This window comes from Crinia signifera, chromosome 6, assembly GCF_055691185.1.
Source record: "Crinia signifera chromosome 6, ASM5569118v1, whole genome shotgun sequence".
Lineage (NCBI taxonomy): Eukaryota > Metazoa > Chordata > Amphibia > Anura > Myobatrachidae > Crinia > Crinia signifera.
This window is the reverse complement of record NC_139222.1, coordinates 110,320,306-110,338,497: the sequence shown is the minus strand read 5'-3', so window position 1 is coordinate 110,338,497 and position 18,192 is coordinate 110,320,306. Positions and strand designations below refer to the sequence as shown.

Here is an 18,192-nt window from a genome sequence, read left to right as displayed (position 1 = left end):
GCACCTGCAGGTTGTCATATGAAATGTTGTCGTATTTATAAGGCGCCACAAGTGCTACGCAGCGACATACATATAGCACATGAGTGCGTCAAACTAATGCATGTCGATCTAATGATCCACACCCCTGCTACCATAGACACTGCAGTTGCCATAACCACTGCTCCAGAGGTAGTTCAAGGTTATCAGCTCTATGTCATCTGGTGTCCCAGCATCTGGATTGCTAGCCTACGCTGGTCAGCGCCATGTCACATGTAGAACTGTACCAGGAAGAGTGCTTACTTATATGGGTAAGTTTTATGTCCATGCCACCCAAATGTATTTTTTTTTTTTCCCATCACTCTAAAGGGGAATTCAGTTGTTATCGCCACAGGATCTCCCATTTACAGTGACAGGGGATCACGGGGGATATTCAATTGATGTTTGTTACCATGCTGATCAAGCTCAGCATAAAGCGGCTAAACCTGATTTAACTTAAGGGGTGCCACAAGTCCTTACTTTTTGCACATTTCCACTCACTCCACCCTGCTGGCATTGGCAGCTGGTCATGCTTGATAGGAGCAGCAACTGTAAAACTCTGTCAGTACACAGGAGATTCAGCTGCCGACGCTACAACTGAATTCCCCCCTATTTGCTTTGAAATGTCTACTATGCTGTGCAGACATGTTTTGATTAGACTGAAAGTAGGTTAATAGTCAAATGTGTCTATGTTGACTTTTCAAAGCAATAGCAGTTTACCTGACCGGTTGCTTTATTCACCTCCATGCTGTCTATGAATGCCCCTAGCAGTCATAACCTAAAACTAGAGAGGTGCGGATTCGGTTTTACTTTAGGTTCATATTGGCTATCAGCTGTCACATGTTCTGGATAGCCAATACAATCCCGATTTGAGAACCCCATGTCGACCTTTTGACCGTCGACCTAGCCCATGTCGACCTAATGCTTGTGTTGACCTAATGTCATGTCGACCTAGTTATTGTAGATCCAATGATCCCAAACCTGCAGAATACACAGATCTCACTATTCAACATCACTAGGTCAGAGAGTGGAAACGACACCTGGTCAAATCAGTTCAGCTGGACATGAATAGCACCGGGCATGAGATCCCAGAGCTATTCAATTGCCTGACCAAAGCATTTCTTTTCGCATCCTTGCTGGGGTGCGAGCAGAAATCTGACCAAACTTGAGCCGCAATGCTGTTTTCTGCCTTTAGCGTGGCACAAACCGCATCTCAGAACACACTTAAGTCAGAATAGTGGCTCTCCCAACACCAAGCTTAAGTTGTGAGAATCATCTATCTTCGACATAACAGCAAGGTTAATTTAATTGTACCGGGAACTCCTTCCTGATGCTATTCATATCGCGCTGAATTGAATCCAATACTTTCCAGGTAAAGAATAGTGTAAACAGAATGGTAATAAGTTAGTACAGCTACACTTCCACATCAGATAATGACCCAATATATGTGGCCAGGAGCATAATGCATTTCATCATTCGACAGATAGATTTGATTCTATTCAAAGACAGGTACCAATTCCTTTTGTATCTGCAGTTTATACTAGACAAATATATTTGCTGTTGTATAGCTCTGCAAAAAGTACAAAAGCACAGAAACATAACTGCAGTGCTTACTTGTACATTTATTCCTAATGCCACAGTAAAAACATAAAAAAAAAAAAAACACATGAATAACTCCCTATCTCAGTAAAACAAGCCTGCCCTCCTTAAAGCGATTTTCAATCAACAAATAACCTATACCTGCCATCAATGAATTAATTTTCACATAAAGATATATTATTTTCCTGTGAAAGTATCATAGCCTACTTACTGCATCAAACTAAAGTGTAACTTTCTACTGTAGCTTTTAGATGGGTGTGGATTGTATGGTACTTATATGTTAGTTAGTGGGCGCCCGACTAATATATAAGTACCGATCGTATGGTCAACAGCACTTAGGTCGACAGTCATTAGGTCGACAGGTTGCACAGTCAACATGTTTTTTTTTCTGAATGTCGACACTGTCGACATGGACACAGTTGGAAGTCAACCGCAGCCCCTCGCTACGCTCACAATGCTTCGGGCACGGTGCCTCGCTGCACTCGGCACACTATTTTATTCTCTCACCACGCCCTAGTGCAGGGGTCTTCAACCCATGGCCCGCGGGCCACAAGTGGCCCACTGAGTTGTTTTGAGTGGCCCTCCACCTGCCGCCTCTCATTGCTGTGTAAAAAAAAAAAAAACCTTCCGCGCTAGTCCCCTTTGCATGTGGGACGCGGCAGAGGTGGATGTGCAGTGGCTGTGGTGGTCGGGACTGTGCGCGGACATGCGCATTGTGTATTTCCTGATACCGTGCACCTGTCCCCCCCTGCGCCCTTTCAGAGCGCAGTGACAGCCGCTGCCAGTCCTCTGATGAAGCTGTTGTTTCCTGAGACCTCTGCCAGGGACATGGAGCATCTTGTGACATTGCAGAAGATTCAGGCAAGTTTCTTAGGGAAGGGGGAAGCTGGCTAAATGCAGTGCAACTTCGGGGGGCTGGCTGCAAGTATGGGGGGTGGGCTGGCTGCAATGCTTTGCTGACTATGGGGGGGGCGTGAGCTGGCTGCAATGTTGTGCTGAACATGGGGGGGTGAATGGGCTGCAATGCGGTGCTGACTATGAGGGGGGGGGGCTACCTGGCTGTGTGGTGCTGACTATAGGAGGGCTGGCAGGCTGTGCAATGTGGTGCTGACTATGGGGGGGCAATACTGGGACACTTTGCGAGGGACACTACTGGTGGCATTTTGTGAGGGACACTACTGGTGGTATTTTGTGAGGGACACTACTGGTGGCATTTTATAAGAGGCACTGCTGGGGGCATAATATGTATAAGCAGGAGTATTGGGGGCATTATAGTGCAAGGTGCAATGGGCATCATGGGGCCTTATTCTGATCGGTGCGGATATTCCCGCATGCGGACGGACCGCCGATGTTGATCGTCTGCGCATGTGCAGAGGTCACTCTGCGCATGTGCAGGCGATTTCGCCACGCGGATTCTTTATACGCCGCTGAGGGGGCGTAGAGGGGCGTGAGGGGCTACTTAGCCTCATTACCCTATGCATACGCCCCGCGTTTCATGGGCGTTCCCATGCAAACGCGGGACGTATGCATGGTAATGAGGCCGTGACGCGTGGGTACGGGGCGGGCATCTGACATCGCCGGATGTCAGCTGCCCGCCCCCATACATGATTTCACACGGACAAGTGTCCGTGTGGTCTTGTGTGGCGGGACCTGGTGGAGCGTGCGGCCCTGCATTCGATGTTCGGCGACCATCGAATGCAGGGGCTGCTCCCAAGACGGAGGAGGCGTATCCCCGTCCAATTTCATGCGGATCGCCACATATCCGCGTACGGACGGCAGGTGGCGATCCGTATGGAAGGCGGGGATTCGCCTGCACGGTCGCGGCCGCATATTCTGATCGGGCCGCACCGATCAGAATAAGGCCCATGGTGTGTGGCATAATGTATAATGGGCATTATGGTGTGTGGCACAATGTGTAATGGACATTACAGATAAACCGTGTATCTTAATTTAAGTAGCCTGTCATTGTTTGGGCTTGATTTGTGAGGCGAGCTAGGTCACTGTGTGGACCTTAATGTTTATATGTCACTGTGTGGCCTTTAGCCAGCCAACTTAAGCGTGGAAGGACAACAACTATTCCTGCTGTAACCAATGTCTGGTCATGCAGGTTGCAAAAGTGAGATGTCAGGTAATGGTTTTCCTGCTAGTTCACACTCTTATAATTAGACAACGCCCCTTAGAATTAGGCCACACCCATTTTTTGGAGCGCGTCTACACCGTGTGCAATTTCATCAATATAATATTATGTATGGGGAGCTGCATTTTTTTCTGTTCGCACTGGGACCCTAATTGTCTAGAAATAGTCCTGGTGCTGACTATATATTGGGGATGGGGTTTATGTGTATGGGCAGCTGTGCCAACTATGTATGCAGGGCTGTGCTATCTATAAAGGGCTGTGCTTTATGGGGGCTGCGATGTCTGTCTATGAAGGACTGTGCTAATTACCACAGTAGAGATTAGTGGCCCTCAGGCTTCATTGAATTTTTTTATGTGGCCCACACTGTCGTAAAGGTTGAAGACCCCTGCCCTAGTGGATGGTAGGGCATGAAATACCTCCTGTCGGCACATTTCAGCAAAATAAAAACCTGTAAAAAAATCGTGTCAACCTTCCGACCTGTCGACCTAACCAGTGTTGACCTAAACCCATGTCGGCCTTGACACCTGTCGACCTTCACCCATGTCAACCTAGACACCTGTCGACCTTCCAACCTGTCAACAATACGACCGTATCCCCTTTCAGATCTGGCTGGCATGGAACCTACAATCAAATCTCAAAACAAATTCAATTTTTTCCAGCTTCTCCAGATGTCAACAGTAAATCTGTGCAGGTGACGCAGGTTACGTGTTCCCCTAATGGTGAGATCACATGGGGAATTTTTAAAGTGCAGGGTGCAATTCAAAACTTAAATTGTTTTATTTTATTTGCAAAATAGAGAGACTATCGCCTTTGAAAGTGCTAACCACAGCATATTTTTTTCAGAACATTTTAAAGCAATCGTGAAGAGAAATCTGTTACAAGTGAACACACCCTGATACGCCATTTTTTTGCGCTCACTATGAACTGTGAGCCGCAAAAGTGCTTCAGTTTCCAAAGTGTAGTAAATACTACAAATAAAAATTAAGCCTGAGCGTTTTGAAGCTATGTTCTATTTAGAACTGCAGGAAATACTCCAACGTGATTTGTAAGTTATATTTTCATATATGTAAAACACGTTTTTGTTTTTTTATCAACTCACAATTGCCTCTCTCAAAAGGGACTACTGGTTTATATAAAGATATGGACTACAAACACTTTGCTTAGATTTTATATTTTGTATGGGTATTATATGTAACCTAGCAAAGGAGGCTGCCACAAAAAATAAATAAATGTTTGGGGGGCATACATTGTTTCGAACAGATAATCCATTGACTAGTTACGTGCAATGAGATACAAACCATTTTTGCACACTGACCTCTCCTAGCACAGTGTAAACATATAGTGGAATCTGAAACCATGGAAATAATATCTGTGCCCAGCAGACCCTAAAATTTGCAAACTCCAGTAGACATGTTGAAAATCAGCCCAATCTCTTACAGTGCCATACCATGGTCACTGTATATGAATGGACCAGAGCAAATATTTTACCACAGTGAGACATTAAAATACAATCATGTCACTGGGATGAATCTGGTCGTTTCAGGTCATTGAAAGTCACCAACTTCGATTCAACACTAGGAGCTCTCGGTTACCTGCAACACTCGATTTTGTATTAGCTGCACTGTTATATACCGGCTATCGACAGTACACGCCACTATAGCACTGAAAACTTGCTTCAATTAATATAGGCTTTGTATTCACTTACTATTTTAGTCCACGACACAGTTTTCTCTTGTATTGATAGAGTTCCTAAAATGCCGCTTGATTAAAACCAATTCTCGATAGGACAACTAAGGGCGAAATGCCCTCCCTCCTGTTCCTGGAATAATGCTCATGCTTATTAAACTATGCCCCTGGTGACATGCCCGGGAAAAACTGCGCCCCACAACTCAATCTATTTGAATTATGAATGTAACTGAAGAATATCAACAACGTGTGCACTACCTATGTCTATTGTATGTCAAATGTGTTGTCTTGTAACTAATTGTATTTGTCAATGTAAAAAAAAATTTCAATAAAGATATACTGTATATAAAAAAAAAAAAAAAAGTCACCAACTTCTTGTAATCAGACACAAAAGATGGAGTGGCCTGCATTAAGATAGGTCCAATAAACATCTCTTTAAAAAAGTTGCTTTCCAGGAGTGCTGAAGAACACTCCCTGTTGATCACCTATCCTAGCTGCTATGTGCGCAGGATTTGATATATCCACCACTTTTATCTATCTCTTTAAAAAGATATATGGCAGCATGCAAATAGCAACTTCGGATTAACCAGATCTAGCATTCCAATGAAAGGCAAGATGATATAGTACACTTCCACCTACACAAAAGCACAAATTAGGTTACACTACAGATTCTTAAGGAATAGATAACGTCTAACCCTAAACCCCCTCCCACCCAGCCTAACCCAAATCTTCCTACCCAAATAGCCGATACCTAGTGAAAGCAAACGATAATGAAGGGGAGATTAAGATTTTCCATGACTGTATCTGTCCTATTAAGGTGGCCATACACTAGGGTGTGCCATACATACGATTTAGCCACTTTTCATGCGATTGCGACGATAAATCGTGTAAAAAGCATCCAAATTGCATTTATTTGACATCAGGAATGAAGCTTTGTGCAGCGCATCACATTGGAGCTACTGGGTCACACGTGCTGCACATACGAGGTGTCACATAACAGCCAAGCCAGGCATGATACATTGTACGCAAAAAAGGACCACATACAGTGTATTGTATGAGACCTTCCCTCTTGGTTCAAGAGGGATTCCGTGCGACTTCTGTGTTGGTTAAAAAAAAGTATCACTTTTTACATTAATGGGGCCTAAAGAACAATTGGGGGTACTTGAAATAATATTGGTAATGGTGGAAGAAAAGGAAGAAATCACCCGTTGCCGTGGAGATGGACCATATCACGGCACTTCTGGTTCTGTCTGCAGAGTCTCCTCGTGCTTTCGCCCGACCAGCAACCCACTGGGAGCTACCCACGGTGCCCTCAGATGCCAGAGTTCATCTGCCTTGACATGGGTGGAGGAAGCAGTGGCATTAATCCTGCAGATGTTAGTGGGAACCCCGGAGACAGTACAAAGCCAGCAACCTGACACAGAGGGAATGCATACTACTCCTTAATAAGGACACACATATTACTCACTTTCATTTCATTTATAAGTACTGCGGATATTTGAAACTGAGAGGAGGGGTACTCCTAAATGAAAAAAGTCTAAATCAAGGAGTACAGGAGAGAAAAAAAAGGTTGGTAACGGCTGTTCTAAACAATCTGACTAGCTCGCTTAGAAAATGCAACTATATCGTTCTGTGCGTAGGGGCGATAGCAGTGCGCGTGCCACAATTGCCTGACGATTAATATCCTGCATGCAGGATAAATCTAGTGAGATCGCTGGTCAGGGCCAGTGTTCTCACCAGTACAAATCGCTGTACAGCGAAGTGTTGCCCCATTTGTAGTCCCTTTAAGACTGCCTGCAAGTGGCTGACCATGTAAACACACACATACAAGGGTTCATTTTTTGTCAGGATTTTTGGGAATGTGGGAGGAAATTGGAGCACCGGGGGAAACCCATGCAAGTAAAGGAAAAATGTAAACTCAACACAATTATGGCCATGGTGGATATCAAACCCATGACCTCAGTGCTGTGAAGCAGTAATGTTACCCGTTACATCAACCATACTGCCCAGAACTGTGTATTTCACTCTCCACTAAAATGTATTGCTACATTATTTGTGCAAAATGATTCATTACAGGCTAAAAGGGGCATTCTGTGCTAATTTCTAATACCCCTTTTAGACCGCAAAATGCAGGGTTGCACCAGGACGGTTCAGTCCCGGTGCGTCCCTGCATTTTTGTCTGTTCAGGCCTCCTCAGCGAACCAGCAATATTGCCGGTTCGCCGACTTCATCCGGGGGCACGGCAGAGCATCATCGATGTGGGGGAGGAGGCAGCGCTTAGAGCTGGAGCTGCTCCAAGTACTGCATCCTCCATTGGTGTAAATGGGAAACGGATCACTCGACACGATTAACCCGTTCACACTGCAAAGCAACACAGAAACAAACCGGTAAGAACCCTTCTTTTTTACCAGTTCGTATTGCCATGTTTCTACCGGTTTGTGGGACCCGGTAACCGCTTTTACATCGCACTAATTACCGGGTCGAACTGGCAAGAAAGCGGCATGAACCCAGTAATTAGGTGCAATGTTAAAGGGGTATTAGTGATCTGACTAGATCGCTTACAAAGTAAGCATAGATCCATCCATGTGTATGCCCCCGAGCGATGGTGATCCGCAATCCCGCATGTCGCTATCGCCAGCTAATTCATGAGGCCTACACACGTAGCGATTTGTGCCGGCAATTTAGCATGGGCGACTTCCCTTGAGCTTCACAGAATCTAGATCGCTCAGAAAAGGTCAGTGATGTGCCAGCAATTATGCTAAGCGAGTAAGCATAGGCAATTTCAAGTTAAGCAAGGAAAAAGTGTTCTGCTGATGTAGATCGCTATTGCTCGTTCCACAAAACCCGGGCGATGTGCAGTCTCTTGTGAAGCAATCTGACTAGATTTATACTGCATGGATGATCTACATCTCCCAGCGATAGTGACACATGGCAGGTGTAGATCATCTGTGCATCACTATGGGCCCTACACACATCGATGTGTGCTCAATTTCTAAGCGATCTAGTCAAATCTATTCAGATCGCTTACAAAATAGGCCATTATCACTATGACCTTTATTCAGATCTGATCGCAGTACAAATTTGTTTGGAAAATGGGCAAATCCATGTGCACTGCAGGTGGGGCAGATGTAACATGCAGAGAGAGTTGAATTTGTGTGAGTTATTTTGTTTTTGTGCAGGGTAAATACTGGCTGCATTATTTTTACACTGCAATTTAGATTTCAGTTTCAACACACCCCACCCAAATGTAACTCTCTGCACATGTTACATCTGCCCCACCTGCAGTGCACATGGTTTTGCCCATTTTCAAAACAAATTTGTACTGCAATCAGATCAGGATAAGGGCCTATGTGTGTAAAGTGTCCTACACATGGTGAGATGTTGCTGAGGGATCTGAGCAATGTAGATCGCTCAGCACACAGCGATGTGTCAGCACTGTGTGCTGAGCGATCTGTCAGGGCCAGCGATCTCCAGTGAGAACACTGGTCCTGACCGCCTGGCGATAGTGAGGATGTGCATCGCTATGGCCCCTACAGACTTTTTCTAAAGGGGAATACACCCAGGCCATTTCAGCCTAATTTCTAAGCGATCTGACTAGACTGCTTAGATATAGAACACCAATCGCTCCATGTATATAGCCCCAAGCAACGGCAATCCACGTTCCTGAGCATCACTATCGCCTGCAGGGAAAGCCAGTGTTTGCACTTTCCTGCTAGATTGTGGGGCTTTGCCTATTAAAAATAGGCAAAGCACCGCTCAGCACGATCACTCAACCAAGAAGCCACATCTGTATGCCCATTATGTGATCTAGTGAGAAAATGTCCTGAAATCACCTCGTGTGTAGCCGCATAATCCCCATAAGTCAGTGCATGCAGTCAAAATGTTGTCAAATTGCTTAGCAAGGGACTGCAAATCACTCTGTATGTACAGAATGAGCAATAGCAATCGGGATCTACATCACCCTGAACCACTACCCTGCCTTTTTCGAGGGGGGGGCCTAAGTAAAATCACTTCATACACATCGATTTAGTTCGCGGACGCGGACACCTGTGAAGCCCGCGAGGGGACGCGTATACCTGTGAAGGTATCCGCGTCCGCTCGCCACGCTTCGGGCTCGGTGGCTCGCTGCGCTCGCCACACTTTCTATTCTCAACTTCACGCCGACGTGGATAGTGGGGGTATGAAAAGGTCGTAGGACGCGTACCGCGGCCCCTCGCGGGCTCACTGCGCTCGCCACGCTTTGGGTTCACGTTGATCGTGGGGTGGCGTTAACAATTGGGGGGGTCATTTCACACTTCAGGGTGCCTATTTGGCACCTGTGGGCCATTTAACATTGTTCCCTATGGAAAATCGGGTCAATTGGGACATTTAACATTGTTCCCTAGGGGAAATTGCGGTTATCGCGTCGGTCGCATCGCATGTGATTTTTTTGGTCGCATGCGATGCGACCGACGCGATTTACATTTTAACATGTATTTCTATGTAAAATCACGGGCATCGCATCGGTCGCATCGCATGCCATTATAATGGCATGCGATGCCCGCGATGGGCGCCCTTCTAGGTAAAGAGTACCAATTAATGTTGTTATGTTGTAACTTGATTCATTGCTATTATTGTCATTATTTATTCTAATTAATGTGATTAATATATATGGTACTTGTTTCCTAGCACGGCCACAATCGCGGGCATCGTGTACCTTACAGTTAAGGTACACGATGCCCGCGATGGACCTGATTTCCTTTGAAATCAGGTCCATTTTGCCGGCAAAGGAAAAATCGCGGGCATCGCGTCGGTCGCGGCCATTAACATTGCCCCCGACACGACCGACACGATGGCCGCGATTTTGCCATAGGCTTCAATGTTAAAATAATTTTTAATATTGAAATCGGGAGCATCGCGTCGGTCTTGTGCCATTATAATGGCACAAGATGAGATGGCCTTGATTAAGTCCATCTCACATAGGAAACAATGTGAAATGGGCCAATATGACCCATTTCACATTGTATATGGCCCCGTCGTTACCCCACGATTGACGCAAACCCGAAGCGTGGCGAGCGGCGGCGGTGCGCGTCCTCCGACCTTTTCATTCCCCTACTATCCACGTCGGCGTGGAGTTGAGAATATAAAGTGTGGCGAGCGCAGCGAGCCCCCGAGCCCGAAGCATGGCGAGCGCAGCGAGCCACGCGTATACCTGTGAAGTAATACGTGTCCGCTCGCCATGCTTCGGGCTCGGTGGCTCGCTGCGCTCACCACACTTTATATTCTCAACTCCACGCCGACGTGGATAGTAGGGGAATGAAAAGGTCGGAGGACGCGCACCGCCGCCCCTCGCGGGCTCGCTACGCTTCGGGTTCGCGTCAATCGTGGGGTGGCGTTCAGGGTGTCAAATTGGGGGTGTAGGGAATATTTTACATTGAATCTAATGTAAAATCGGGTCCCAGGGACCCTGTTCACATTTGATTCAATTTAAAAAATCGGGCCGGTCACATCGCATGCGATTTGGTTGCATGCGATGCGACCGACGCGATTTTTCCGACACGACCACCCCGATGGAAATCGGTGTGGCCGTGCTAGGAAACAAGTACCATATATTTAATATGCTATTTCATTATTATTTATTAAGTAAATGACAGTTATTCGTTAACATCTGTCGTCATTACTGTGTCAGATGTATGATATTGCAGGTGTACATGTGTTCACAAAACACCCGTACTATCCACATCATCCCGTAGCGTGGCGAGGCGACGCGTTAGGTGTCCTCCCGACCTTTTCATACCCTCACTATCCGCGTCGGCGTTGAGATGATTTTATATAGGGTGGCGAGCGCAGCGAGCCACAGAGCCCGAAGGGTGCCGAGCACTGCGAGGGGACGTGGAATACATGTAAAGTAATCCACTGCGCTCGACACACTATATAAAATCAACTCCACGCCGATGTAAATAGTGTGAGTATGAAGAGGTCAGGAGGATGCGTAACGCGTGCGCTTGGCACGCTTTGGGATGACATGGATAGTGGGGGTGTAAAAACTACAATTGCATCACATATACATATACTCTGTGTGTTTAGTTGCATCACATATACATACAAACAGGGGGTTTTGTGGTAAATCGCAACACAAAGAAAATCGCATGCGATCACATGCCTTTTTAAGTGTAATGCAATGCGATGCGATATGCGGACAGGGTGCAGTGAATAAATTAACTAGTGAGACCACATCGCATGCCACTAAAAAATGACATGCGATGTGATTTCACTACGCAGAATAGCCCACTAAGAAACTGGCGTATTGGGCGCAGTGATAATACACATGTACCCTTTCCTCTATCTGCAAACCTTAAGTGCTCCCTGAAAACTCACTTTAGACAAGCTTAACAAATCCCTAACTTTCCATAAGATATTCTATCCAATGACCTTCCCTTTACACAGTTCACGCAAAACTTACATGTGTTCCCTCTCAAAACACACTACTCTCCGACTCCAGACCATCATTGCTTTGAAACTAGAACCCCAAAACAACCTTTTACCATTGGAATTTGACTGGGCTAATATGCATTATTACATACAGTTATCCTATGACTGTAAGCTTGCAAAAAGGGTATTTTAACTCTCGGTCAGTCTGTTGTAACTACATAAATGTTAATATGCTGTACATAATATAGAATACAGGGATCTATGTACTACGTTTTTGGAGAGAGAATGTGGACAGAGATAAAGTACCAGCCAATCAGTCCTGTTCCAGGTTGTGTTTGAACAATGACAGTTAGGCGCTTCTTGGTAGTTACTTTCTTTACTATCTCTGTCCACAATGTACATACACCCTGCAGTCTTTAATGGATTCATTAAAGGGAGGGGAAAAAATACCCTATATGCTTCATCTGTATATAGAACTAGCCAGCTTGTCTAGTCATTTACAGTAATAACAGCCCTGTCAGTAGGAAGACCAGTTATTCAATTATTGCATGGGCTTCTACACCTTTTTCATTCTCAATCACCAAAAGGTAATGGTCCTTCCAAGGGCACAAGACATTATCTATCAAACTAGCCAACAGCCAGTGGTGTATTTTATACAATAAACAAATATTTAAAAAAAAGACACTAAGGTGCCAATTCAATTAGATGCACCTAAACTCTCCCGGCCTTGCAGAGTGCCCACAGGTGCAGTAACAGCAGCATATAGCCGAACTTACGGTAGTGGGTATTTGGCACCTAACTAAATTGTCCCTGTACAAGGTAAGCAATCTCCAAAAACATTGTGCAGAAGACAGGTCATGGTATTTTTGTTTCCTTCCACCTTACTGCTGCTATATTTCAGTACCATCCCTCAGTACATTATTACACCTGCAAGACTTGCATTTTGTAACCATGTAACAATCCATATAGTATAGTATTGGAAGAGAGATGCAAAACCTTGTCTGGTACTTCTTTACTTTCACGGCGCCACTAGATTAGGACAGATAGGATATCGCGGTCATCGCGGGCATTGAATGCACTAAAAAAAATCGGGTGCGACGCGATGCCCGCGATTTCCCATAGGGACCAATGTTAAATTTCTCAATTGACACGATTTTTCTGTTCAATGACTCAATTGACACGATTTTTCCATAGGAATCAATGTTAAATGGCCCACAGAGGCCAAATAGACACCCTGAAGTGTGAAATGGCCCCCACAATTGTTAACGCCACCCCACGATCAACGTGAACCCGAAGCGTGGCGAGCGCAGCAATCCCGCGAGGGGCGGCGGTACGCGTCCTATGACCTTTTCATACCCCCACTATCCACGTCGGCGTGGAGTTGAGAATAGAATAGTGTGGCGAGCGCAGCGAGCCACCGAGCCCGAAGCGTGGCGAGCGGACGAGGATACCTGTGAAGCCCGCGAAGGGACGTGTTTACCTGTGAAGGTATCCGCGTCCGCACGCCACGCTTCGGGCTCGGTGGCTCGCTGCGCTCGCCACACTATTCTATTCTCAACTCCACGCCGACGTGGATAGTGGGGGTATGAAAAGGTCGGAGGACGCGTACCGCTGCGCTCGCCACGCTTCGGGTTCACGTTGATCGTGGGGTGGCGTTAACAATTGTGGGGGCCATTTCACACTTCAGGGTGCCTATTTGGCCTCTGTGGGCCATTTAACATTGTTTCCTATGGAAAAATCGTGTCAATTGAGGCATTGAACAGTAAAATCGGGTCAATTGAGAAATTTAACATTGGTCCCTATGGGAAATCGCGGGCATCGCGTCGCACCCGATTTTTAGTGCATTCAATGGCCGCGATGCCCGCGATTTCTAGTGGCGCTGTGAAAGTACAGAAGTACCCCTTGTCTGATAACACTTCTGAAAGACTCATGTTAAAGGAGTGCCAAAAAAGGATGCACAGATCCACTCAATTCTAAAGACACATTGCAATTTACAGCAGGCAGATAAACTTTCCTGGCATTGGTACTATACATCAGAGAAACATATGCAGCATGTAGGCACCTTAACCTCCAGTGATTGCAGGTGACACAATTAAACACAAAAATGTTATCTTCCAAATGTTCCTATTCTTTTATTTTTCTCTGCAATATGGAAGTTACTATAAATTAAGTATATTTATAATATAATAAAAGAAAAAGAAACACAAACTGTTGAAACAGTAAATCAGTCACACCTTAAGTTTAAAGTGAAAGAGTTAAATCAAACCAGTCAGCCTAAGTATGTATAACAGATTGCAAGCTTCAACGTGAAACAACTCTTTACGCTTCCACAAGAAACTGCATTACAAAACAGATTTCCTGGCACAGAGGGGCATACAGGGACATGGTGTACTGGGGCAAGCTAGGTAACCTGGATGGTGCGTTACCAGAACCACTTTTTGCATTAGAAAAGAATACACAATAGATAGAAATAGCAGTGCCAAAACGATCAAAATCCTGCCCTAAGTAACACTCATCACTCTCATACCAGGCTGACAGTGATTGGTCCCAGACGCAGAATCACATGCATTATCAACAACTTGAAGGTGAGGAGAAACACATGGGAAACCTTGCTTGCACAACCAACTTGAACCAATGACATTAGTATCTCTTACCTGGGGGAAGTTGAAAGTTTTGGATGTTGGGTGGGTTTTGAGGAGGCTGCGGCACACGTGGAGCCAACATTGGAGGTGTAATGGTTGCCCTAATTCCACAAGCTGGTGCAGTAGGAGTCCTTGGCAAGCTTGGAGGCACAGTGCTGACTGTGGGTTTGCCCATTCCTGTAGGAGTGCCAGGTGCAGAAGTTACCCCTCCAGGGCCAGGATGACCTGCTTGCATAGTCTGTCCTATAACCATGTTTCCAGGGTTAGGCTGGCTCTGTTGGGGAGTCTGAATAATGGTTTTGGGGGAATCAGACTTGATCACCTGGCTAGTAGCCGGGTTGGGCTGACTATTCATTTGCAAAGGTATCCCTCCAGGAGCTGACAAAGGGGAATTAATCACAGTATTGCTTCCATTCTGAGTGGCTGGCACTCCCTGATGCACAATAGGTCTAACCAGCGCTACAGTAGTGGGTACACCAGCCAAGCCTGCAGGCTGTCCAGTTGCCCCTGCGGACGATGTGGATGAGGAGATGACAGACGCAGACACATTGGTCGTTGTAAGATAAGAAGTTTGGATTACCGTGTTTGCTCCAGCATTTACACCACCCTTGGTGACAGTAGCTGGGCCATTGTTGACAAGATTAACACCTGGCGTTGGATTACTGTTCACCTGAAATGAGGTTCCATGCCCACCAGGTCCGTGAGAATTTATTACAACATTACTCCCGTTCATGGTCTGCAGGGTTTTGCCATTCCCTGAGCCATGGTTGGGCACAGCAGTAGCAATGTTGCCTAGGACCCCAGCTTTGGCCTGGCTGTGTGGTCCCGATGCTTCGGATCCAGCAGACCCAACTCCGTCTGGCTGCACTGCTGTTTGCGGTCGGCTATTGTTAATAACGCCTCCTTGAACTCCAGGTACAGCTGCTCCTGTGGAACAGAACAACAATGGAACACAACGGGTTAGAGACAGTAGATTGAGCAACACATAAAATAGATCCAGGTACAGCCTGCATGACAGACAACATATTGTAACCAATGTAACATATTAATGCCTGCCTGCTTATATCTCTGCACATACACACCACCTGTCAAAACCGAGCTCACAGTTCCAATCACAGTCAAATCTGCCTCCAATGTAGAAGGGGGCATGGTCTATGTACACATATGCCACTATCCTTCCCTCCCTGAGGTCTGTAACCTCAGTAGAACCCCAGCACAGCACGGCAATGTAACAAAACTGGACAGAAACAGTGTGGCAGTGTAACTGGCACATGTGTGGCCCCTGCCACCCCCTGCCATTGCCATCTGTAGCTCAATAACAGCCACAAAGTGAGTTTATCCAAGTCTGACGACCTGGGAGACAGCGCGAACTGCACCCGCACCCCAGTGCCCACCACTGGCAGCAGAACAGATGCCTATGTGCCCCCTGAATCCCAGATAAGGCTGTACACCCCTAACCACGGAGCAGACATCCCCCAGGCACATCCTATCCCTCGCTGACACCCCGCCGCCAGCCCGGGGCACCCCGGCATGCCCAGCAGTCTCCCGCCGCTCACTTCCCCCGGCTCACCTGTCTTGGGCATCTCGGAGGAAAGTCCGATCTTGGCTTCTGGTTGGACCCCAGCACTGGCTGCCCCTACCCCAGGACTGGCAACATGGTTGGCTAGGGCCTGGCTGCGGACCTCGGGGGGGCCCGGATGCGGCTGCTGGTGGTGGTGATGATGGTGGTGGTGGGTGGCGGCTGCCAGCTGAGACTCCAAAGAACCCACCAGATCACTGACCACTTTTTCGTCCACGTCCGTGTTGAAGAAGACATCATCCAGCAGATCCGAACCCGCCGCCATCTTTACTCCGCCGCTCAACTCAGGAGGGCAGCGGCACTATGCGCAAGCGCGGCTAGCCACCTACGTCACAGCAGGCGAGCTCTCCCATTGGCCGGCGCCGCCCTATATAGAGCGTGGGCAAATGGCTGCGAGCGGTATTTGGTGATTCGGGAGGTAAAGGAGCTGTGCTCCTGGGGTGGTAGCAGGCAGAGGGCTCGGGATGGAGACCAGTGCTTGGCCGGGGCTCGGAGCTGCGCTCAAAGACGGGAACATAGGGCTAGGCGCGGCGGGGGGAGTGCCGGGGGGGTCCCGTCTCTTTGTCTGTAGTGATTCAAAATGGCTGCGTGTGAGCGCCGGGCTGAAGGGCGCCACACCTGCCGTGGGAAGCGAGTCTGTCTCCGGCTAAGAGATAGCGGTACACACGGGAGACCGAAGCCCGCGCTCTCAGCACACAGCCAGCCTTTTCTGGGCGGGGAGAGAGGGTGGTGTAGGGAGCAGGATGCGGGACACCGTGGGCGGGAGAATAGGGGGGTATCAGTGCCGGCTGCGGGCGGTGGAGAGCGAGCTCATTTCCGGGTACACTAGTCGCTATTACGCCCGGGCTCTCCCCGTAACCAGGAGCTGCTCGGCCCCGGTTCCAGCTCTGCTGTCTCCGCCCCACCCCTTGCCTGTCTGGCTGACCAAGGCGCTATGTGTACGCCGCCCGGTCACTCTCCTGCAGCTGCCTAGCGATGTGCCAGCCCGGGTGCTGGCACCGTGACCCGCGGTCGGTGCCCAGTAGCTGTTGTCCTGCTGTGTCATTCGGGCGCGTCTCGGGGCCTCCTGCCTAGAACCTCAAGGTCAATTGGCTACATTTATTAACAGACCTACTGCTGGAGTGCCTGCTATAGACCGGCGCTGCCTGCCAATGTCACCGTGCGGTCCCGGCTGTTAGACCAGTGTGCCCTGGGTTCCTGGGCAATTGGAGGGAGGCTGCACAACATCCCATGCCATGGGGGGTAACCCAGCTCCGTGCGTCTACCATTTTAAAAGCACACTTGCTGTACCGAGCAAGTCTGGAAATGGTTCTTACACGTAAATTTTGTGGTGTGACATACAAAGTACTTGTGGTATAGTGTTGGCAGTGGCCCAACATTGTGTCACCTGCTTCATTAAAATGTTAGACCCATACAATCACTAGAGTCGGTCCCAACGATGTTTCTATAGTTTCTGGAAAAAATGGATGTGACTTCTGCTGCCCCCTTATCTGTAGATCAGCTCCTAACATGAGTTTTAAATATAAGCAAAGATTTTACCCAGTAAAACATCAGGTGTGAACATTTTTTTTTTTTTTTTTAAACAAATATGGATAAAGCATTAGTATATACTATTAGATTGTTTTCAATCTGGATGGAACAGAAATCTGATAATGGCTGGGAACAAATTACAATCAACCATTTGCTCCCAAAAGCTTGGTAATAGACAAAGAGACGTACTAAAAGGAATGACAGTCTGGTCCTTTGCATAAATTGGTTAAATCAAAAGGCTTTAACCAATTTGTTGTAATGTCCACTTTTTCCATGTTTGGGAGAAAATTGTTATTTCTACTTAGAAATTACCAAACTTTCAGTCCACCAAGTCAGATTGGGACAATAATTTTATAATGTGTATCCAGCTTTACTTACGAAAATAAGGCTTGCAGCTTCTTCCTGCGATGTGTGTACTTTTGGCCTGATCTGTGTTGTCAGGTGATGCCTTTATTCAGTCCCATACAGAAGAGGATAAAATTTAAGGGATGAGATCTACTTTTGTTTGTGACATGATGACTTAATTCATACAAATATTTTTCTTGCTTAATTCAGAGTTCATAACTAGGTTCTTCCTGTTAGAATTTCTGTCC

The 18,192-nt window shown here is 46.9% G+C and overlaps 1 protein-coding gene across 2 annotated transcripts in view; it reads right to left on the bottom strand.

Moving 5' to 3' along the window:
• Positions 1 to 17,206, bottom strand: part of TAF4 (TATA-box binding protein associated factor 4) — a 76,679-nt gene extending 59,473 nt beyond the window's left edge. Inside the window, exons 1-2 of one of the 2 annotated variants that reach the window (XM_083146822.1) lie at positions 16,061 to 17,206; positions 14,503 to 15,417 (exon numbers count right to left, since the gene is read on the bottom strand). In XM_083146822.1, the coding sequence (XP_083002948.1) occupies positions 14,503 to 15,417; positions 16,061 to 16,334 (1,189 nt within the window). In that variant the 5' untranslated portion in view covers positions 16,335 to 17,206. The remainder of the gene's footprint in view (positions 1 to 14,502; positions 15,418 to 16,060) is intronic. The other variant, XM_083146821.1, reaches the window with a different exon arrangement.
• Between the last annotated feature and the right edge of the window lie 986 nt (positions 17,207 to 18,192).